The sequence below is a fragment of the Pimephales promelas genome, chromosome 18, assembly GCF_988280905.1.
Source record: "Pimephales promelas chromosome 18, fPimPro1.hap1.1, whole genome shotgun sequence".
Lineage (NCBI taxonomy): Eukaryota > Metazoa > Chordata > Actinopteri > Cypriniformes > Leuciscidae > Pimephales > Pimephales promelas.
Window position 1 is genome coordinate 21255525 of NC_142786.1, and position 23323 is coordinate 21278847.

The following is a 23323-nucleotide window of genomic DNA, read 5'->3' on the forward strand; positions in this document are numbered from 1 at the left end:
GGATATTTAAACATTTTCTTCATTGACTTTCTGGGCCGTCAAGAGGCAGTCCCTTAGGAGCCAATGTGGTAGTTATACAGCTCTCAAATTTAATCAAAAATATCTTCATTTGTGTTCCGAAGACGAACGAAGGTCTTACGGGGTTGGTACAGCATGGGGGTGAGTAATTAATGACTTAATTTTCATTTTTGGGTGAACTAACCCTTTAAAGCCACCAGAGGGCGTTTTATGGCATTTTTTTTAATCAAATCTATATTTTTAATTATTATCAAACCGATTTAATCAAAGCTAAATTAAATTTAGGTATTTTTAAACATTTGTCTGAATTTCTGAAGGACAACGTCAAAGTGAAATGTTTGAACAACCCTCAAATCGTCTATGAGAACACCGACTGACTGATATGAATGTGAGTAAAGACAAGAAGCCAACAGTTTACCAATTAAAAGGCCATATATTTAAGAAATGACACTTAGATATTCACCAATCCGGTCAAATGTTGCATCCTAATAAAATTCCGACACAAACAAACAAACAACAAAACATTATTTTAAAAGGTTCTACACTGATAAACTTTTGTAGAATCTAGTTTCATTCCTCACTCATGTAATATAGCCCTCTATAAACAAGATAAATATAGTATCATATACTATTCAAATGTAACATTTTATGGATATTCAACAAAAACATAATATAAATAGTATATTTAGTATAAATTATGCTCTAACAGCAATTGAAACATGACGTTATCGGTCTCCATGTAAAGTAAAATTCAAAACAAATTTCTGACAAAGTAGAAAAGACTGAATCTGAAGATGCGATCAGACTCGAGTGCTACAGGCTGTACACGACATCATGTGTAGCTACAAACACTGAATATGCATGAGTTTATAACACTATGTGTGGGTACACAGTGTCCTTTAGTACCAGCATTGGTTCTGATTAACGTTACAGCCATTTTTGCAGCTACTGGACTGGAAGGAGAGCCCCATCACACTGAGCGGTGGAGGGGGAGAGGAGTTGCAGTACACCTGCAGTCCAGCAGGAGGAGCCAAACACTGGCTCTGCCCGGCCTGTCCTGACACCAGCACTGCAGAGGGATACGACTGCTGCTGCTGCGGGACCTTGTTAGGAGAGACAAAACACATAGGCACACATGTAGAAATATTATTATTTTAAATAATATATTAATACATTTGTATGCATGTATATATTATACATACATACCCACTTACACACACACACACACAAATGTATGTGTGTGTATTTATATATATATATATATACACACACACACACACACACACACACACACACAAATGAATTAATCGTAAATATTAGTAATACTTTATTAGTAGTAAAAGTTTATTATATATTTTATTAGTAGTAAATATTAATAAAAATATTAAAATAATAATTATATATTATATTAATTATTATATATAATAATTATATATATAGATATATTTTTTAAATTTGTAATTATTATAAATTGTTATTTAATATTTAATTTAATATTGTTTTATTAATATATTCTAGCCTGGGTTTCCCCATTCTGCCTTGCCGCAGCACGACTTTATTCGAGCTGCTAGGCAGTCTGGATACCATGAACCAAATTTTTCAGGAACCAATCACAGAATGGGGAGGGAGCACAGGTGCATTTGATAGACATTCGTAGCACCCAATAACACGGCTCTGGGCATTCGTAAACCATGCCTAAAATACGAGAAATTGAACGTGTGGTTTCCAGACCACGTTTCATCCTCAATGATACGTGGTCTGGCGTTAGCCTGGCTAAATATATTCATATTTATAATTATTTATTTTTATATTATTTGATATGCATATTTATATTTAATATTAATTATATCTATCTATCTATCTATCTATCTATCTATCTATCTATCTTTTTTAATGTTATATTTTATTAATATTTATTAATTTTATTATTTCTTTTAATATATAAATATTTTTAATATAAAATGTATATATTATTAGAAATATTTACATACAATAATATTGAAAATAATAATCCTTAAAATAAAAAATGCATTTAAAAAATCATGTATATATATATATATATATATATATATATACACACACACACACACACACACACACACACACAGTTCATTCACACACGTGTAATGTGTGTGGGGTGTGTGTGTATGTGCAATTAATGATTATTATAACATTTCATATTAATATAGATTTAAATATGACAACTTGATTTTATTTTAGAGCAAATGATTTCAATTTGATATATTAACCCATCAATAAAATGTGCATGGACGGAGTTTCCAAACTAAATTGTCTGTAGTTTGTTTATTTGCATCAGTACCTGATAGGAGGACACGGATGGGTAATGTCCCATAATGCTTTGCTGTGTTTGGGGTAGAATCTGATTTCCCATCATGCCTGGGCAACCTTGTTGGTGAGAGATCACAGGCGTGTATCCTGTTGAAAGAAATGTTGACAAATATGTGAGATTTTATTAATTGTATAGTGATGGCGGACTCAACATGACAGCCAACACAGAGTAAATTCAATAGAGGTTTTTTCTTTGTTTATTTATTTATAAATGTATTTTTATGCATGTATGCGTAGCACAGAGACTTGAACGTCTGATATCTCATATGAGAGCTGATATGAATAGCAAGAAAAGAGACCGGTTCACTGTGAGACCAGTGACACCATCTCTTACAGTGTAGCGGCCCCCTCTCCTACTACTGAGACTCAGCGTGAGGGACACACAGATCTTCATGTGTACCTGTTTGTGTGCTGTAACTGCCCGCTGCGTACTGTTGAGCTGCACTGGGGCACTGAACAGGGTAACTGTACACTGAAACCTGAGAGGGCACACCAGAATTGACTCATAATTAGATATACAGTATGACATTACACCGTATCTCATGACTCATTGATGAAGAAGTACCTGGTTGCTTGGCTGAGTCTGAGGGGGCGGGGCTGTGGGAGGAGCCAATGTCATTCCAGGACTCATGTAACTGTCTGAATGCTGAGGCGGAGCATAGCTGCGTGTGGGGGGTGGAGCATAGCTGTGTGTGGGCGGAGCTCCTTGCACATAGAATGACGACATATCTTGAAGATCTCCTGATGACTGGTGACTCAAGGTCATGTGACCAAACTTAGAGCTAATGTCTTCCCTCTAGGAAGCAAACAATAAGTTTGTCATGTTCTCTTATATATATATATATATATATATATATATATATATAGTGTGTATCATAGTACATGTATATCACTTACAGTCTGTTCTATTGGGTGTTGCTGAGAGGTAGAAACGTTTAACTGCTGAGGTGGAAGGTATGTCACAGAGGAGTACTGTACCTAAACCAGAAATGAGAGGACAGGTTGTGGATTTTGTTGATTTTATATAAGGAACATTTTCTCTGGGACTGTATTATAGAAACTTCCCATCTTAATTCAATATTTAAGATTTAAAAAAATTCCTTTGGTCACTAAACATGCAGTACAAGATAGGATGTTTCTGTAATACAGTCCCAGAACTTAATAATGTACAGCATGAGAAATTGACGTTCATTTTGAGATTTGCTAAACATTACATTTTAACTTGTTTTATAAAACTATTACTGTTTTTAAAGATGAACTTTAAGTGAGCGTTAGATGAATGTAAAAACAGGTCAAATGAGCATGAAAAATTACAATACCAATACAGATTTATAAAACAAAATCAGACTACCGATATATATTGTGCACCACGAGTCTTTCACTCACCTGAGGGACACCATGGCTTGCTATTGGCTGCTGCTGAGGTGGAGGGGGCGGGGCTTGTGACTGTACTGGGTTAAGCTGGTGATTTACTGGTGGGTTGTAAACGGCTGGAGTTCCATCAGGATTCAGAAACGGCTGCCCTAAAGGACATGTTCATTGTTGGATGAGAGAGATTATTTGGTGTGTAGACTAAGTCAGTGTGAACCAATGAGTCAGCTTCTACTAGTGAATTGTGTGTGTGTGTCTGTATATATATATATATATATAAATATGTTTTTCTATCCCGAAATGGACTTTAAAGGAGAACTCCGGAACTTTGGTCTAATAAAACATCGGTACATAGCCAACCGTTCTCTGAGATTTGTTTTCATGATAATCGAATGTAAAGAGTTTTATCTCTAAAAACTGTTTAGCGTATAATGCTAGTAATGGGGGCATTGACTAAGTAAAAAGAAATCGCTAGTTTATACCACTAACAAGGCTCAAAATAGCCCCACACTAACACAGTAACATAATGAGGCTCCATACATGCAAAACGAAGCATTGAGAACTTTGTAAGTGTACAGACCGTTTAATAAGAAGATACTTTATGAAGACAGTTCACTTCATGTATACACAGCAGGAGCCATCTTAGAAAATAGTCTCGATAAGTCAAACCACGAACGTCGTGCTGAGTGATCTGAGCTGTATGAAGTTCAGTGAACTTCTGATGCCGTTCGGGGATCGACTTATCGAGACTATTTTTTAAGATGGCTCCTGCTGTGTATACATGAAGTGAACTGTCTTCATAAAGTATCTTCTTATTAAACGGTCTGTACACTTACAAAGTTCTCAATGCTTCGTTTTGCATGTATGGAGCCTCATTATGTTACTGCGTTAGTGTGGGGCTATTTTGAGCCTTGTTAGTGGTATAAACTAGCGATTTCTTTTTACTTAGTCAATGCCCCCATTACTAGCATTATACGTTAAACAGTTTTTAGAGATAAAACTCTTTACATTCGATTATCATGAAAACAAAACTCAGAGAACGATTGACTAGGTACCGATGTTTTATTAGACCAAAGGTTCATTGTTCGCCGGAGTTCGCCGGACTCGTGTCACTGTGGGGACCTAAATTGAGGTACACAAGCTTATAAATCATACAGATTTTTTTTTTTTTTTTGAAAATGTAAAAACGCAGAACGTTGTGTGTGAAGGGTCGGGTTAGTGTAAGGGGACTTAAAGGATTAGTTCACTTTTGAAAAAACTTTTGCTGATAATTTACTCACCCCCATGTCATCCAAGATGTCCATGTCTTTCTTTCCTCAATCGAAAAGAAATTAAGGTTTTTGATGAAAACATTCCAGGATTTTTCTCCATATAATGGACTTCAATGGAAACCAGACAGTCCAAGGTCCAAAAGACAGTTAATAACAGTTTCAGATGCAGCTTCAAATGTCTTTAAACGACACCAGACGAAGAATAAGGGTCTTATCATGCGAAACGATTGGTTATTTCAAAACTTATTCCAAAAATGTAACTTTTCTAAGGACAAATGCTGGCCTTTGTAACGCGTTTGTAACGTCACGTAATACGTAATTACGTTCAAAAGGTCACGGGCGACGTGGCCGGAAGTACAGAATCAAAATCGTCCGACATCGTTGTTTTACCTTTTAATTCCTTTTTTTGTAAAAGGCGTTTGAGTTAGTTTGCATGTTTAACCTATGCGTTCAACTTGTAAACACTGACTCTGTACTACGTCGCCCGTGACCTTTTGAACGTAATTACGTATTACGTGACGTTACAAACGCGCCTCACAGAATAAGAGAGCAAGGCTAGCATTTGTCCTTAGAAAAGTTTTTTTTTGGAATAAGTTTTGAAATAACCGATCGTTTCGCATGCACACATCAGCACCTTATTCATCGTCTGGTGTCGTTTAAAGACATTTGAAGCTGCATCTGAAACTGTTATTAACTGTCTTTTGGACCTTGGATCGTCTGGTTCCCATTGAAGTCCATTATATGGCGAAAAATCCTGGAATGTTTTCATCAAAAACCTTAACTTCTTTTCGACTGAGGAAAGAAAGACATGGACATCTTGGATGACATGGGGGCGAGTAAATTATCAGCAAAAGTTTTTTCAAAAGTGAACTAATCCTTTAATATACAGTTTGGACAGTATAAAAACTATTCCATCTACGGAGAGTCCTCACAAAGATAGCGAACCAGACTCTGTGTGTGTGTGTATGTACCTGTATGTGGGTTCAGTAAGATGCTCCCAGGAGGTATGGATGACTCAGCAGGCACAAGAATGTAAGCAGGGTTGTTGTTGGGTGGAGCGTATGATAGCGATGACTCAGACACTGTTGGATTGATCCCACAGAAACAACAGCAGATCAGAAACATTATGAAGGATTCTGAACTATTTCCAGGCCACTAATCAAATTAGGAAATTTGTAACATTGATCATGTGACTCTTTGTCCAGCACAAGGATGCTCTTTGGATCAATCTCAAATGATGCTGAGTCATGCTGTAATTTAGGAAAAAATTAAGATAAACGGTAACTCTTTACAATACGGGTGCACTTATATGCATTAATTCACACTTAACGAATGCACAGAGTTAATGTATGACTCATGAAGAACTAAACCATTAATTAATGATTATTAAATAACATTTTATTAACTAATAGTGTAAATTAATGTGTTAATTGCCACAATTAGTCAACGCTATGCACTCTGCTTTAATTAATCATTAGCTAATGATTTGCAAAGGCATCATTATGTTATGACTTTACTTGTTGAGGCACATGACTGTTAGCTAAATGATAAGTAATGTCATTATGGTTATGGGTTTTGTCATCCCCACTGAAAGCTACACTGTGTGATTTTTACCCCCATCTAGCGGTGAAAAGGTATATGACCATCCAGTGAATATTAGTTTCTGTTCCTCTCAATTCTGATTTATTTTTAACTCCTACGGTGGCCAATGTAGTCCAAGACTAACATGGCTTCCAGTTCAACCTCGTCCATGAGTGTTAACTCAAGCGTAAACGCGAAAGGCGAAGCTTGAATTAACGGGTATGTCCCTCTTTGGCTAATGTACTTTCAAGATGGAGGGTCAACATGGCGACCGACATTAGAACCCCTTACCCGTATGTATTTTCAATGGCATATTATTCACTCACGAGAATACTTTATTACTTGAACGAAGTAAATATACATTAATGAGCACATATATTTTGAAAGAACTAAGTGTTTTTAGCCAAGAATAAACTAAAAGAGTTACACAGTGTAGCTTTAAGGAGTGTAATGTCAGAGCGTGTTTGAGGGATGGGTAAGTTGGGCCGCACACAAATATCAGCACACCAGAATCTGAAATACTGACGCTGTTGCACCGCGTTTAAACTGGATGAGACCATTACAGCTGTCTACACTGGACATGACAGACCTTTGCAAGTCCATTTGTCCTTCATAACAGAAGTAGTGCAAGAGCTCAGATTACGTCAGAAATAGAGTGGCATCAGTTTACTGTCGGGGTTTTGTTGTGTCGTGCAGCTGTGTCGCATCCAGTGTTGCATCACTGATTATAATGGGTTCTAGTGTCTTCGTCCGGTCTAGACACTGCGTTATGAAATAGCAAAGCCCGGACGCATGTTCTCAGTGTTCTTCCTTTAAATCCTAGAGCTCAAGGTTAACCTGACACACTCCTGTGCCATGAACTGTTGGATGTGGTGGTTCATCCATAGTGTGGATGTCAAAACCAAAATGACATATTACTTATCAATTAGCCAACAGTGATGTGGCTCAACAAGTAAAGTCATAACATAATGATGCCTTTGCAAATCATTAGCTAATGATTAATTAAAGCAGACAACTGGAAGTTGAAATGCATAGCGTTGACTAATTGTGGCAATTAATTTACACTATTAGTTAATAAAATATGTTTTAGGAATTAATACACAATGACCCATTGAATTAAGAGCAATTCATGTATTACTTAATCTATTAATCATATAGACTCTATTAGTTGCTGATGCAGTAATCATTAATTAATGGTTTAGTTCATTAACTCATGACTATATGTGCATTAGTTAGACATGAATTAATGGATATTAGTGCAGTGCTCCCAGATAAACAAAATATTAAGACATTCTGTAAGATTTTTTTTGTCCATAGAATCTTTCAATCCTAAACTAATAACATTTGAGGTTTCATTTGTTAGCATTAACAATGAGCATTATATATTTACAGCATTTATTAACCTTTGTTAATGTTAGTTAACGAAAATTATTCACGATAGTTCAGAGTGCTTTATTAACTATTGTTACAGATGCAACTTTTGAGCCTAAAAAGTATTAGTGAACGTAAATAAGATTAACATCCAAATTAATAAATCCTGTAAAGTATTTTTCATTGTTAGTTCATGTTAAATAATGGACAGTGTTATTTTTGTACCTGGTTTGCAGAGTTTGGAGCAGCTGTCTGAACGAGATTTAGACGTCCATGTTGAGCTGTCTGAATCTGTGCTGCTCCAGGGTCGAGGGTCATTCCAGTGCGAGTCCAGCTCAAAACTGCTCTGCCTGCTGCCGGACAGACGACCCGAACCGTCCCGGTTACCCCTGCACAGCTCAAAACCACTCATAATCAGTTGTTGAAAGAAGTTTGAGTTACATTTTCGGTAAGAATAAGTTGAAAACATTAAAGATCATCTATTAAGCCCTTGATTTGTTTGGGGGCTCTACTGGAACAGGTTTTCATGCTTAAATGTTCAAAAACATTATTTTTTTCCCCATTTTCTCCATTGTTGCAGCTCCTCCCTTCCCAGTCTGTCAGTAACGCTCTGGGGTGCGTTTCCTGAAAGCATCGTTAGCCAACTTAAGTCATCGTTAGAAGACTTAAGTCTTCTCTGTTGAAATGAACTGTTGTTGAAATGAATGTTTTCAACACATTACTAACTAACCAGGCCCCACCCCGTTATTCTGCGTATGCCTTGTGCGTAAATTATTTAAATGAGGAATATTGTGATGTGTTTGTTCCCGGAAAAAACTCAAGACTACAATGGAGGCGTTTCAGGAGTCCAGAAACAATGACACTAATATAGAGAATAACTCTCGCTGGAGGGTCTTTGTTTGTAACTTTGAACAATCATCATAGGTCCTCTTTAAAGGTGTTGAAAGTGATTTTTGGACCACACATAAATTGTTTCTAACATAACTGAAATAACACCTGTGTGTCACAAAGTGGAACAGCCTTTTTAGCCAATCACAGAACAATCTTTCTTTCCTCGGACGCATCTTTAGTGGTCGGATTATAGAGAGAAATAATTTCTCACCTAAAGAGCTGGCGTCTTCTCTGTGTCTCAGTGAGGATACTACTGTCATCTAGACCTCTGATATAAAAGAAGAGAATAGTTGAAGTGCAGTCCATTTATTTATAATTATATTGATAAAATTAGATTTTTCAATTATGCCTGGTTCAGATTACACGATTTTTTTTGTCTGTTACGATAGTCACTGTGTCAGATTACACGATTTTGGCTCCTAAAAGCTTGTCGTGTCGTGGACAAGACACGTGTCAGACTACACGCTACTTCCTGACCAGTCATCGCATGCCGTGTTTAATGGCGCACTTGATGGCATCGAGAAGGCAAAACTCGTAGCGAGTGACTTCCTGGATTGCTCGGCATTGCCCTTTCAGCATGAGGAATACACAGTGTGGCGTGTGAGTGTGTGAACTGGTTGAATTGCGTGTCTCACGGCCATTGCGTGAGACTTGAGAACCCTGCAAAGAGAACTTGAGGTAAAATATTGTTTTCTTATATATTTTTACTTCTAGTTTTAACGTTAGCACCATCGTCTCTCTTTCGTTTTGTCTTTTTTGAAAGTTGTATATGGAAAAGCTTGTGCTCCTATTGGTCAATCTCATACATGTGACAGAACCGTCGTGGACGACCGTTAAAAAAATTAAACATGCTAGTCTTTTTGTCGTGAAGCATCGCAGACGCGACGTAGGTTGTCGCCCACTATGACAAACTATACGAGATGATACGAACGAATTTTGCGTCCCGACGCCCGTTGTCGTTTACGAATCCCCACGACACCCTACGCAAATAGATCGTGCCAAAATCGGGCTAAAATCGTGTAATCTGAACCAGGCATTACATGGTTTACAAAAAATACTGATTACTTTATTTTGAAGAGCAGTCATTTAATATTTAAATATTATTATATTTTTTGCATATGTATTTAAATGCAACATTTCAAACATATTCTTAAAGGAGTAGTTCAGTTTTAAAAAAAACTTTTGCTGATAATTTACTCACCCCCAAGATGTCCATGTCTTTCTTTCTTCAGTCGAAAAGAAATTAAGGTTTTTGATGAAAACATTCCAGGATTTTTTTTCCATATAATGGACTTCAATGGGGTCCAAACAGTTCAAGGTCAAAATGAGAGTTTCAGTGCAGCTGAATAAGGATGAATAAGGGTCTTATCTAGCGAAACGATCGGTCATTTATTGTCTGGTGTCGTTTAAAGCCCTTTGAAGCTGCACTGAAACTCTCATTTGGAACTTGAACTATTTGGACCCCATTGAAGTCCATTATATGGAGAAAAATCCTGGAATGTTTATCAAAAACTTTCATTTCTTTTCGACTGATGAAAGAAAGACATGGACATCTTGGATGACAGCAAAAGTTTTTAAAAAAAGTGAACTACTCCTTTAATATGAACTATTGAGAGAGGTTTACCTGGTCTCAATATAAACACTCTGCGAAAGACCAGCGGGCTGAAAAATAAAAGAGCAAAACAATTAGAGGCCAAACTTTAATGTAATACCAAAGACTTTAGATATGCAAACACAGTACACTGACATTACTATGACTGGAAGAAAGTGTAACGCTCAATATGGTACAAACACGACTAATTGCTGATCCAGCCTGAGAAAGGCAGATTTTTGTCATGATTTGAGTGTTTAGAAGCAAAATTGTTGAAGTCATATTTAATTTGTGATTTCCAATATGTAATTTAATTGTAAGCTTTGGAGAATTTGATGTCTCCCCATTCAAAGAGATAGGAGCTGTACTTTCAAGACTGATGCTGGCCAAGAGGCGTTTCAAAGGCGGGCGCCGAGGGAAATAACTTGCCTTAAAAGGATTTTGTACGACTATGTGTGCATGTTCAGTGTTTTCTTACGTCCTGTGAGAATATGCGTTCCCGGACTCTCTGGTACTCCTCCTCTCTCTCTTCTATTGACTTGCTTCTCATCTGATCTTTGAGAGATGGAACCCTCAGCTATAAAAAAAGCAGACGAGAGTTAACCAGCCGCAAAGATCAGAGCTATTAGAGGAGCCAATGATCGTGCCCAAGTGATCAGTGAAATGTGCGTTTGTCCAAACCTGACTGTCTTCTTTCTCCTGACTGGTGTCTCTCTTCAGTATTGATCTTCTTTCCTCTGTCTTCTCCTCCTGAACATGTTCAGCAAACCGATGTTCTGGTCTGAAAAACATTACGTTATGCCCACATCCATTCCTTCACAAATGCACAAATATAACAGACACATACATCCTGGAATTGCAGGTTTTGTTGATGATGACCGCTTTTCCACTGTGATCCACATTGTGTTCCAGACCAAAATAAGCTGCGACCCTGTGGACAAGCATCCTGTGATACGAGGACATCTGAGGGAACTTTTTATAGGAACTACAGAGAGAGAGAGAGAGAGAGAGAGAGAGAGAGAGAGAGACATTATATCACATTACAAGTGTGTCTATCTGTAGACCATCAAGACATGCATGGAACGGTACCTGTTGTCTGTCATAAAGTCAGTCATGTCCTGCTCGAGCTTTAAGAGCATCAGTCGGTCCCTGTAAGCCAAAAATAAACAGATTCTGCAGGAATGGAAGGAGGAGAATGAAGGGATATTTTCAATCTTTTACACACCTGGGACTGCTCTTCAAAGTAGTGATTAAAAACTCCTCCAGATCAATGCCGGTGGAGTCTGTATACTCCAGACTGGGCTCTAAAACACACACACACACACACACGTGTGCATGGAATTACATTTTAGATATGCAAGGGATTGAAAGTATGTCTCAAAAATTAGGACTTTGAATCGAATGAACAAATGAATTAACTGCAAATAACATTAAAATCTTTAGTAAGGAACATACAGTATCATTTAATGGTTTGAGGGCAGTAAGTTTAAAAAAAAGAAATAAATACTTTTATTTAACGAGGATACAATTAAACTGATCAAACGTGAGAGTAAAGACATTTATAATGCTATTTTCAAATAAATGCTGGCATTTTGAACTCTCCATTCATCAAAGAATCCTTAAAAATGTATCACGGCTCCCAACAAAAATATTGATAATAGACATTGATAATAATCAGATATGATTTTTTTGAGCAGCAAATCAGCCTATTAAAATGATTCCTGAAAGATCATATGACAACGAAGACTGGAGGAATGATGCTGAAAATTCAGCTTTTATCACAGGAATACATTCCATTTTAAAATAGATTAAAACGGTTATTTTAAAATTGTAATAATATTTCACAATATTACGTTTTTTTTTAAATAGAAGAAATAATAGAGCCTCGGTGAGCATAAAATACATCTTTCAAAAACAAACTAATCTTACCTATCCCAAAGCTTTTGAACGATATATCCTCAAATTAATTTAGAATCAATAGAAAGTACATTTTAAATAAAAAAAATCTGTTCACTCTGAAGTTTAAGAAATAAATAAATAGATTCTGCATTAATCGACTCATTCATTTTGAACACTTAAACATCCCATGTTTGAAAAAATGAATGCATTCTTTTTCACAGATCTTGATGAAACGCACACATACTTCATGATTGCATGATACACAAATGCACACACGCTAGGTCAATTACCTTTGGATAAACTAGTTTTTTTCGATGTGATGCTCTTCTCCTCTTCCTCCTCATTGCACTCAGGACTGTCATCAAGGTCACTAGATATAGCCGTCTTGCTCTCGTTTTCCTAAGACCAGACAGAACAGAGTTCCTTCAAAAACTATCATTCATTTCAAGGATGTAATGTATGGGGAGACCAAATGCAATACTCCATATTTCCATTAAAGGGGTGGTTTACTGCTTTTTAATTTGCATGATTGTGTTTATGGGGTACAATATAACATGTATTCGTGGTTTTTCTTTTTTAAAAAGTCATAAATTTCACCTTTATTGTAAGCCGCTTTCTCCTCTGTCATTTGAACGACCGGTTGACTATGAAACCACTCCCTCAGAAACAGGCAATGTGCTCAGATTGGTTAGTTTGGGCCGGTGTGTTGTGATTGGCTAAACCGTGTAGTGCATGTTGTCCGGAAACTTCACACCCATTACCTTTACGGGTAAATGTTTCATGTGCTCCGGTCAATGTAAATAAGTGTTGATACTGCCGAAACAGTATGAGCCAGAATCAGACCCAGAAAGCGGCGATGAAGAGAGTCAAGCATAACCTCCCCAAACACGGCTCTTACAAAACGTTTCTGAATGGTACATTTTAAAATAAAAATTATTATTATTCTATTCTACTCCACTATTATTATATAAGAATTTTGATATGTTGTTACTTAAAAAAATGCTACTGCTGCTTGTTAGCTTTTGAGATACGGTTTTCTCCTGATTAAACATTTAATATAACTGAATAAATGTTTTTTTTTTAAAGTTATTGTTTTATCGATATAATGAACAACCGTTTATCTAATCACAAAACTGTTTACTCAGTGTATCGTTTTATTTAGGTGTAGCCTACATGTGGCAACTGTGTTAAAACCATACTGAACACTGATAACAGCAGCTGAATCATTTTTTAAACTTTATACACATTTGTTTTACACAAAATAGCATCAAACTAACTGGCTACTATATACAGTACTAACAGCGTTGGCATTGGTTTATGTTCTTGATCAAATCGAAAATAACGTCATAAAGTATATATACATGAAAAATACATGTACAAAATGAGTACATATACAAATTCAGGTCCAAAATGTTTGTACGCGTTTGTCATAGACACGAAATAGCAAAACTAAGTGGATATAAAGCCAGCGCTGGCATTTGATAAAAACTAAAACATTACGTCTGAAATACATTTAAAATTATTTAGCCTACTTACAGGTTGTGGCCCAACAACTGCTGCCTCTGGTTTTAAAGTTAGAACTGCTTCATGTTTTAGTAACAGTTTCTTGTTGAATCCGGCATTGAATTCGTGGAGATTCTGGAAGCTGTCTCTCGTAAAATGCGCAGCACAGAGAGCTAAATTACGATCGTCATTTTCAGGAACATAATCAAACATAAATTGTATCCATTGTTGACGAAGTACAACGTCCGTGGGAAGTCCAAACACAGAAGACCTGATAGCTGGATGAACATAACACACTTTCGATGAGCCGCAGAAATATGGCCATGCCCTTTTTTGCATATTCCGTAGGGAGGGTTGATTTAAATGTATGGGTTAGTGACGTCTAAAACCCGTTGTAGTCCCAATCGAGTCATTTCTGTAGGCATTAAACTTCCTGATTTTTAAAAGACGATATCTCTGCTTACACTGAACTTTCAGCGCTGCAACTTTACAGATACTGTTTATGCACCAACAGCAACATTACACATTTAATTGTTTAAAATGAAAACTATTTAAAACGAAAAAAGTGAAATCACAATCAACCACCGCTTTAAAAACCCTGTATTGTTGGAACACTAACGAGAGCAGCGGTAACAGTCTTGATTCACTTACACGTGTCCTATCCCATCAGACTATCAAATTTAACTTTAATGGTGGATGTAAGATTGTAAAGTGTTTTTAGGTTATAGAGAGAAAAGAAAGACAATGATTTGAATGATTCTTACCTTACTGTTCTCCTCAGTGGATAAAGACTCCTCACATACAGCTGTGCTCCGAACTAATTTCCCTTTGGCCTGTAACACACACACACATTCATTCAATAACCCCACATCACAAAGGAAAAGAAACATTTTTACTAGAGAGGATTGTTCTCAGCGCACATTATTGCTGCATTTGTTATTTCAACCATAATATATTCTGAACACAAAAGGATATGGAGAGGATTGTCTTTATATGGTTGTTGCCTGATTTTTCTTTAAAGCAGTTTCCCAGATTAAAGTTATGAGCAAATGTTCCTCCATTAATAGAACGTTCATTCAAACTTATTAAAACATTCACTGAAACGCTAGCACATAAACTTTATTTTTAGCATCGCTTACGGAGATTTTTTCCCCTGAAACTTTCAGTTGGATGTTGACCTAATATTTTTTAATGTTTCTACTTGATTTAGAACGTTCAGAGAACATTCAAAGGTAACACAATGTTTGAAAAAATGATGAAATGGAATTTTTCCCTATCGCTTTAAGTGACACCAGACGATGAATAAGAGTCTTATCAAGTGAAACGATCACTCATTTAAAAAATAAATAACAAAGTTTAAGTTTTATAAGCTCAAATGCTCGCCTTGCTCTGTTCTGTGATGCGCATTGGTGACTCTCCTGTTCAAACTTGTTTATCAAAATGAACAAATCTTTTCCCGAGTCAATTTGTTCATTTCGTTCGTTGAATGAACCAAATGACACAAAAAACCCTTTGAACAGTTTGCAGTTTGCACTGAAACTGTCTTTTGGACCTTGAACCATTTGGTTAAAAGTAAAGTGCATTATATGGAGAAAAATGCTGGAATGTTTTCATCAAAAACCTTAATTTCTTTTCGACTGAAGAAAGAACGACATGGACATCTTGGATGACATGGGGGTGAGTAAATTATTAGCAGAAGTTTTTTCTAAAAGTGAACTACTCCTTTAAATTTTTTTAAAGTAAAATCAACTTGGATGTTTAAAGTCCCCGTGAACCGGAAGTCGCAAACGATTTTTCTCCAGTGCTGTGACGTATTTCCAAGTGAAACGGAATATTGAACAGAGGGCAGGGTTTTACTCTAGCGCTCCTCCTCTCCATCTCTCGCTCATAGCAAACTAACGGTTTGAGGGGAGTGGTTAAGCTTTCCCCACCCAAGCTGTGAAACCTACGTCATCAGAAAAAGAAACCGTTCCAGACCGGAAGTAACTTTTCAGATTTTGATTAAAGATTACCAAGGTAAAACATTTTTTTAATATATTCTTACTTGCACAGATTAATTGTTCACCACAAGACTAGTAATATGCGCTAACAAAGTAAATAGGTTCAATTTTGATTTCACGGGGACTTTAAGTCATTTCAATTATTATTATTTTTTTAACAGAATGACAAGATGCCGAATATAAATTAAATCTTAAATGCAAAGTATATAAATAGCCAATTCCAGCTTTCATTTGTCCAAATTCTATATTTCTACATTCCTATAGGCGGAGATAAGATTTCTGACTTTTATATTGTTATGTAGCCTATAGATATTATTTTAAATACATCACTATTTTCATTGAGCACATGCAGCAGAAAGGCAGTGATGCCCTAGTGATTGTATTTCTTGATCATTGGATCAACGCTACAGGTTGAAAAGTGTAACTACGCTATTTTTACACTATTTGAACCTGCTGGTGGACTGACTGAAGCTGCTGATGTGATTTACTTGATGGAGCTGGGTAACTATAGGGACTGAATGCAATGTTTAATGGTATTCTGACTGAGCCACATAACCGCTGAGGTTCAACAGTCAGCAGCAAATGCCATTTACCCACTAAGGAGAATGATTCAAAAAGCAATATTCTGCCGAGCATAAAGCCATCAATCTCACATAAACGTTGAAAGGTAAATAAACTCATACATGAAACGAATGCTCTACAGGGAGGGTGTTTTAATAATTGGATTCAATTGCTATCCTACCTTCAGTTTCTTTTTAAGTTGTCCATCTGATTTTGGCTGCTTAAAGAAAATAAAAACATGGTTAAAAGAAAAAGATGGGAGGAAATTAAACAAGGAAGAAACTAAAGAGTAAATGCTCAAAGGTGTTGGATGTGGATTGTCACCTGGCTGGATTTATGACCATCCTCTGTTTCTGTGGTACGACATGGAGGTGGAGTCTCCTCCATAGTGCATTCTGGGAGATTTTCAGATTCTCCTGTTTCGGACATCTTGAAGTTTGCAGATTCAAAAGTCATATCAGTTATTGGCCACCATGACCATCCAAGCCAGTTAATACAGAGACAAGATGTCTTCTTTTCTCTCTTTTTCCCTCGGTCCACTCTTCTCTTCCCAGAATAGATGGCTAGATTCTTATTTAGTAAAGAAGCGGAAAAAAAAACACATCTTAGAACAAAAATTCCCTCTCAGATCTGTAATAATTTTTTTTAATTCTGAGCACTATGCCAGGTATATATACATTCTTACATATACTACTCGTATAAGCTCAAATAGGTGATTAATTAAGTTTCCAACCATATCAATAGTAATAAAATATCTTTATTTTTCATTCAGGTCATAAAATGATTTACTTGGTCTCAAGTTAAAATGAAATGAAATTAAACGCATAATTGTGTACAGCCAGGACAGCAAAATAAATAGACTTTAAAAACGAGGAAAATGATTCCAATGTGTTTTGTTGTTGATGTCAAATGCTGTTCTTCCAATCACACAATATTTTGGTATAAATTCATATGTCATTTGGTTAAAAGCTAGATTAATTAGACATACCAACACAGACAGACTGCGTAAAACATCTTCAGAAATTATGAAAAAGAATACACCGGGTAAAAAGAAATATGAATTTTAAACAAGGATAAGCATGGTTTGTGCCAACCACAATGAGCCGTGTGGCGAATGAATAGCTGAAATGTTAAAATTCAAGAGAATAATAATTTTTAAAAGTGCTCAACCAATAAAAAACATTCAGTTTTCCGGTTCTTTCTGTCATGTTAACAGTTTTAGGCCTATGCAGATCGAAGTATTCTTAATACATTTATAATTGATTTTAAGGATATTTTGTTTTAATTTTGCATGACAAGATGGTACTTATTGTTTAATGTAAAATCTTGAAGCAAAACCAGTTGAGAAGCTCTCCAGCAATGCTGATCTGGATAAAAATACCTATGCGTGTAAGAGGTCTGCATTGACTGTGCATGTATTATGTGCAGCTCTTTTCATAGCAGTGGCAGGTGCTGTAAATTATATTCCTAATGAAGACTCCCTGAATGGAAAGCACACACACACACAGTTTGAAAAAGACAGCATCCTCACTCTAATGTCATCACTTTAGTCATGTTTGAACTTGTCTTCATGTCTGACCACTGAGTCACTGACTCACTTTCACCAGTGTTAAGCCATACGCCTTCACACACACACAGACGTGGCGTGTCTATCACTTCATCAGGTGTTTTCTGGGTTAGCTAACAGGTGGCTTCAAACGTGGATGTAAAGTAATTGTATGACAGATATGCCATTTTACATCTGATGAAACAGCAGCACATTGCTCAGGGTTTTTGGCCACTGACTAACCCTTATAAATATAGTAGGCCTACATAGTTTCTGCAAAAACATCATAGAATTGATACTAGTAAACCTACTAAAATTATGGTGTTCTATATTTATTTTATTATTATATTATGGTGTTATCGTAATGGTGTATATACTAATATAAATTATACAGACATTTCATCTATAAAAAAAATATTATAGTTCGGAGCGGTTTACTTTCTAGTTTACAGAGCGGGAAATATAAACCCCGGCCTGGATTTCAAACGGTGTAATTACAGAACGCTATGAGCACAGCAGAAAAATCACTCCACTCCACTCATAGACGAAGCGCCAGTCCGTCTTTTAGTCTGTTATTTTGCTTGGCGACAATCAAACCGTGATGCTCTGGCTTTTTGTCGAAATCTGCGAGAATTTATGTCAGAAACGTTACTCGACATTAACTAGCAGCATACTAATTAAAAGTTACTCATTTTCAGAACTGTTGTGAGCAGCATTCACAATCAAACTATAGTTGCTTAAAGATAACGTTACTTTAATTCACTCAAAAATGTGTCATTTATTACTCACTCCAAACATTATGAATTTCTTTCCCAAAAGATGAAAATTTGAATGTCACTAACCTAATGTCGGTAACCAGTTTGAATGTCAGTAACCAGTTGATGGATCACATTGGCTTCCATAATATGGGAAAAAATAAGTTAATGACAGAATTTTCATTTTTGGTTGAACTATCTATTTTAAATGAACTGTCCTACTTTAAACAATGTAACGTTAAACTTTAATTTTTAATGACAACTAATATAGCACTTTGGCTGACGTTATGGTTATTTGGTTACCATATAATAGGTATAGATTGTGAGTGCGTTAAACCATGTGGAAAAGCCAAACACACACGCGCTCTGCAGACTAGGGCAAAGATCTGTATTCAGATATCTGTCTGTCTGTCCGCATGAAGGTATAGCAGCCGAGATGGGCTTCGGTTTCCACCACTACGTCGCATTCCTAGTTCAGTCTGACTGGCACGGGTTATATTTGGAGGGGCTGTTTGGATCTCAGACTGTGACTGACGCACGGAGCGACGCAGGCCAGGGAGCAGCTGTGCTTTCTAAAAACGACCCAGACCACTGCTGGTAGTTTAACAACCCTGAACCCAACATCAGACTATATATCGACAGAACAATTCGTCATAAAAATAGCTAAAAAAAAAACTAATGCTTGTTAGTAAGTGAACCAGACACAAGTGCCCTTACGTTGTGATATGATTGAGGTTATGAAGACTAAATTATAGTTAAAAGGAACTCACAACAACAAGCCACGGTATAAAATCGCGCGCCCTAATGAAGCTTGAACCGCATGAGACAACAGACTTTGCTTACCTGTGTTAAACGCGAACCGAACAAACAGTTGAACTCGTCAGGATTGAGCGCTTGGGTCTCCGGTGAGCTTGTCAAACATCTTCTGTTTCTGACAGACTCACTCACGCCACGCGCGCTCAACACACTCAATTAAACGCGCGCGCGCGCGCTCTCGTGCGATCAGCCTCTTCCTGGCACTCAAGCTGCGCGCTCACAGACACAGACACACACACACACACACACAGAGCCGGTTAAAAAAAGCAAGACATCCATACCAACATTAGTTAGATGTGAGGAAATTATATGTAAGGCAAAAATATAAAAAACTCGTCTGACACAATGGCAACTGATTCACCAAACATGTCCCTTGTGGTAATAGTTTAGTTTATTATTAGTAGAACTGTAAAATCACAATAAATGGGTAATCCACCAGTCAACACAGAGTAAGAACCTTTTTATTTGTTATAGGTTAATAAACATTTTTATTTATTTATTTATTAATGACTTTTCTATGGTGCATTTTTTTTAAAGAATATTATTCATTAAATGTAGAAAAATATACGTTTCAGGATCTAATAGCTTATATCCATGTTTCAAGATAGCTTCTAAGCTGTTTAATATTCTCATCTACAGATAAAAGTGTGCATTTCTCACACAAAGAAAACCACCAAATAGCTACTGCAACGACACCTGTTAGATGAAAAGATTATGCGACACTCAGACTGACACACACACACACACACACACACACACCACAACTAGACTTCACAGCTGCACATTGACTCTCTTTCTACCAACGTTTCAGAGAACTGGAGATAGTTTAGCAGTTTTTAGAGAGTGTGTGTTGATAACACCTGATGTTGTCTGTCTCCTTAATTAAATGCCTACACATTTATGAGTGTGCAACTCTGGCAAAACAAGAACATTGTTTCTTGAGGTGTGATGTTTTACCTGTAATCTCAGCCTAAAGGTCCCTGTTCTATCGCTCTCTAACACACACATGCACACATGTTGTCCTTCAAGCCCTCAGGGTTGTGTGTTTTTTCTGTGTTTCTGTTGTGACGGAGGGCAGAGCAGCCGCTATTGTGAAGTTCACAGGACGGAGAGATGGAAAGATGGAGAGCTTGAAAGAAACATCCATATTTTTGTATTTGTTTTGTAAAAGAGCCCAATTTTGTACAACCTTTATCATCAGCCTTCCAGTATTCCGTCAGTTCATCAGTCATTGCTGCACACGAGTCACGCCTGTACACTTCCACTAGCTACTTTACGTAGGAATAATCCACGGACAGATAGCGGACGCGGAAGCAAAGAACCACCCAATGCAAATCAATTCAATCAATTATTGCACCGCTAGCTGTAGATTTTTACTCTATAAAAATGTAAATAATAATTACTGGACCAAGAAAGAATGCAAAAACAATGTTAAAATTTATGTAAATACATTCATCAATCTGTCTGAATAATTCTGCAAACCTTATCCAGAAAAAAATATTCAGGCAATGTAAAACAGTCTGTTCCTTATTCTGCTTTCTAGTATGAGCTATTGTATTACATAAACATAGATGTTTAAATAACTCCTGTCCTGACGTGCTCCTGCTGGGAAGGATACACTTGTTCATAATGCCTACAGTATGCCAATCAATGCCGAGGCTCTTCAAAGCATTCCGCCTTACTTAACATGAAACACATGCAAATAATCCAGCTCTCGCCCTCTCAGCTTTCTCTAATGACACTTTCACCTGCGTCATCAGCGATGGATTCATCTCGAAAGGTCAAAGGTCAGAATATCTGGCAGTATGTCAACAATGCAGCTACTGTCAACTCTTCTAAACACACTGATATTCACATACTTATATACAAACACACACACCTGTCTCGCTCAATAAATGTCTCCTCATCGCAATATTACATTTCTCTTACGGTACACTCGCAGGGAGAATTTCACACCTGCTTTTTGTCAGTGCTTGATTGGTTGAGGTCAAAAGAGTTTGGGAAATGAAGCATTGAACTCGAAATGAGCTTTCAGCAGATTGATCATGAATAGCCATGATGATCCATCTTAAGTTATTTTTGCTTCCTTGAAATATTATTGACTAACAAGAAATGGATGCTGAATGAGTTGTGCGAGTAAAAGTAAAATTATTTAAAAGTAAAATACCGATTTTTTTTCTGATTAATCACCATCCTTTAAACATTATCTAACTATTTCACCACTGCTAAAAAGCAGAAAACGCTTTTGACTCGTTCAGCATTTATTAATAAAGGCAAAATAAGTTTGACCTGAGTTTGCAGTCCGAATTTAATTTGATATAAAATAGCAATCATGAACAAAATAATCTTCAAAACTGGTTCTAGTGAATGAGAAACATACAACATAGCCAGTGTGTGGTCTGACCCACAAACTATCGTCAATGAACCTGTCAAGCATATGCTCTTGTGAACTGTTTATGAGTTTAAATTTTTTTATTTTTTTTTTACACATTGTTATAACAACAGCTACACGATATATGTGTGTATTGCTTTTAATGACCCAATAAGTTTGGTTAAACCATAAAAATATGAAGGAAAACAACACTAAACTTGGTTACGGTATAGGCTTTTTATCGGACTAAATTATTTGGAAAATAAAAAAAGGCAAACTACAGCTACAGATTTTCTTTTTGCCCTGCAAAACAAAATTAAAAGGAAAACAAAAAGCATAAAATAACTACAACATGATCAATTATTAATATTTTGTTGGTTCTCTGGGGTTTTTTTGTTGCTTTTTTTTTTGCAGGTTTTCATAATTTCTTTTTATGACGACTTGGACAAAAATTGTGTCGGCACCCAAAAAACCAAACAAAAACAAAAAACCCCCCCCCAAAAAAACGATTGACTCCATGCACAACTATGCAACTGTGTGTCTGTGTGTATGTGTCAATGTACATGTACATACACACATACGTATACGTATATGCGTGTGTGTGTGTATATATATATATATATGTACATATGTATATGTAGGTATATGTATATATTATACAAGTTAAAGGTTCACTGTACACTGTATAATTTATAGCATTAGGTGAGAGAGAATTAAATGAAACCGATCATATCGGATCATATCGAATCAAAATGAGAGCTTTTGATTTGTGATTGAAACAAGTAAGCAAACCCTATCAATACCGAGCTGTATTATGAAGCTAGACTGTAAAACACAGGTACTTCCGGATATGAAGGGCATCTGAGAGGCAACAGCCAAGGAGGAAAGACGCCAGTGAACTTAATTACATCATCACATTTTAAAACGTCATTTACAGCTCATTAAGTTTTTGACTGTAGTCTCTTTTACACCACATATACTGAAGGTATTTATCGCCCTAGAATGCAGTGTTGAAGACTGAAGACTGTAAAAAAACAACAATGCACTGCTCAAGCATTATTAGTTAGTGCTATGGGCGAAGAAAAACATGCTTATATAATCATAACAGTCCGATACCTCGATAAACATTCATCTGTCTACCCCCCCACCCCCCCCAAAACATCCTCTTCCCTCTGTATCCATGGAGACAGTTGGTTCAGGCTCCTTCAAGACAAAAATAGCATGGGAATAATAATCGAACAAACACTTGAATTCATGTGTGGTGACACTCAGACTCGTACCCCAGCCTGATAATCTCAACTCAATCTGCTCAGCTGTTGGATCTGGCACTGGATGATCACAACACGATGCGAACTATGACCAAAAAAATGCAGAAAGCACGCCCACCACTTTAGACTACCATCCACAGAGAGGAAATAAAAAGACAGCC

At 36.6% G+C, this 23323-nt stretch overlaps 1 protein-coding gene across 3 annotated transcripts; it reads right to left on the bottom strand.

Moving 5' to 3' along the window:
* Positions 1-431: 431 nt before the first annotated feature.
* arpp21 (cAMP regulated phosphoprotein 21) lies at positions 432-19757 on the bottom strand. Of its 3 annotated transcripts, none has more exons than XM_039680650.2 (20): positions 19551-19757; positions 16731-16976; positions 16588-16626; positions 14610-14678; positions 12633-12741; positions 11669-11747; positions 11533-11592; positions 11291-11428; positions 11125-11224; positions 10922-11020; positions 10477-10514; positions 9064-9120; positions 8187-8350; positions 5981-6091; positions 3754-3890; positions 3265-3345; positions 2933-3163; positions 2768-2846; positions 2339-2454; positions 432-1121 (listed from the first exon to the last, which is right to left on the bottom strand). In XM_039680650.2, the coding sequence occupies exons 2-20, from the start codon at positions 16860-16862 to the stop codon at positions 918-920; spliced, it is 2043 nt and encodes a 680-aa protein (XP_039536584.2). In that variant the 5' UTR covers positions 16863-16976; positions 19551-19757; the 3' UTR covers positions 432-917. The 3 variants fall into 3 exon arrangements, with proteins under 3 accessions (XP_039536584.2, XP_039536585.2, XP_088979194.1); XM_039680651.2 differs by having other exon boundaries at positions 16588-16623; positions 19551-19756; XM_089123068.1 differs by lacking the exon at positions 16588-16626.
* Positions 19758-23323: the final 3566 nt, after the last annotated feature.

What these genes read in the sequence shown, in the direction of transcription:
- arpp21 (XM_039680650.2), bottom strand. Translation starts at nt 16,862, where the DNA reads ATGACTTTTGAATCTGCAAACTTCAAGATGTCCGAAACAGGAGAATCT. An exon ending in GACTTTATGACAGACAACAG is followed by an intron (nt 11,429 to 11,532) that starts GTACCGTTCCAT and finishes CTCTCTCTGTAG; the next exon opens with TTCCTATAAAAAGTTCCCTC. An exon ending in AGACTCAGCCAAGCAACCAG is followed by an intron (nt 2,847 to 2,932) that starts GTACTTCTTCAT and finishes GTGCCCTCTCAG; the next exon opens with GTTTCAGTGTACAGTTACCC.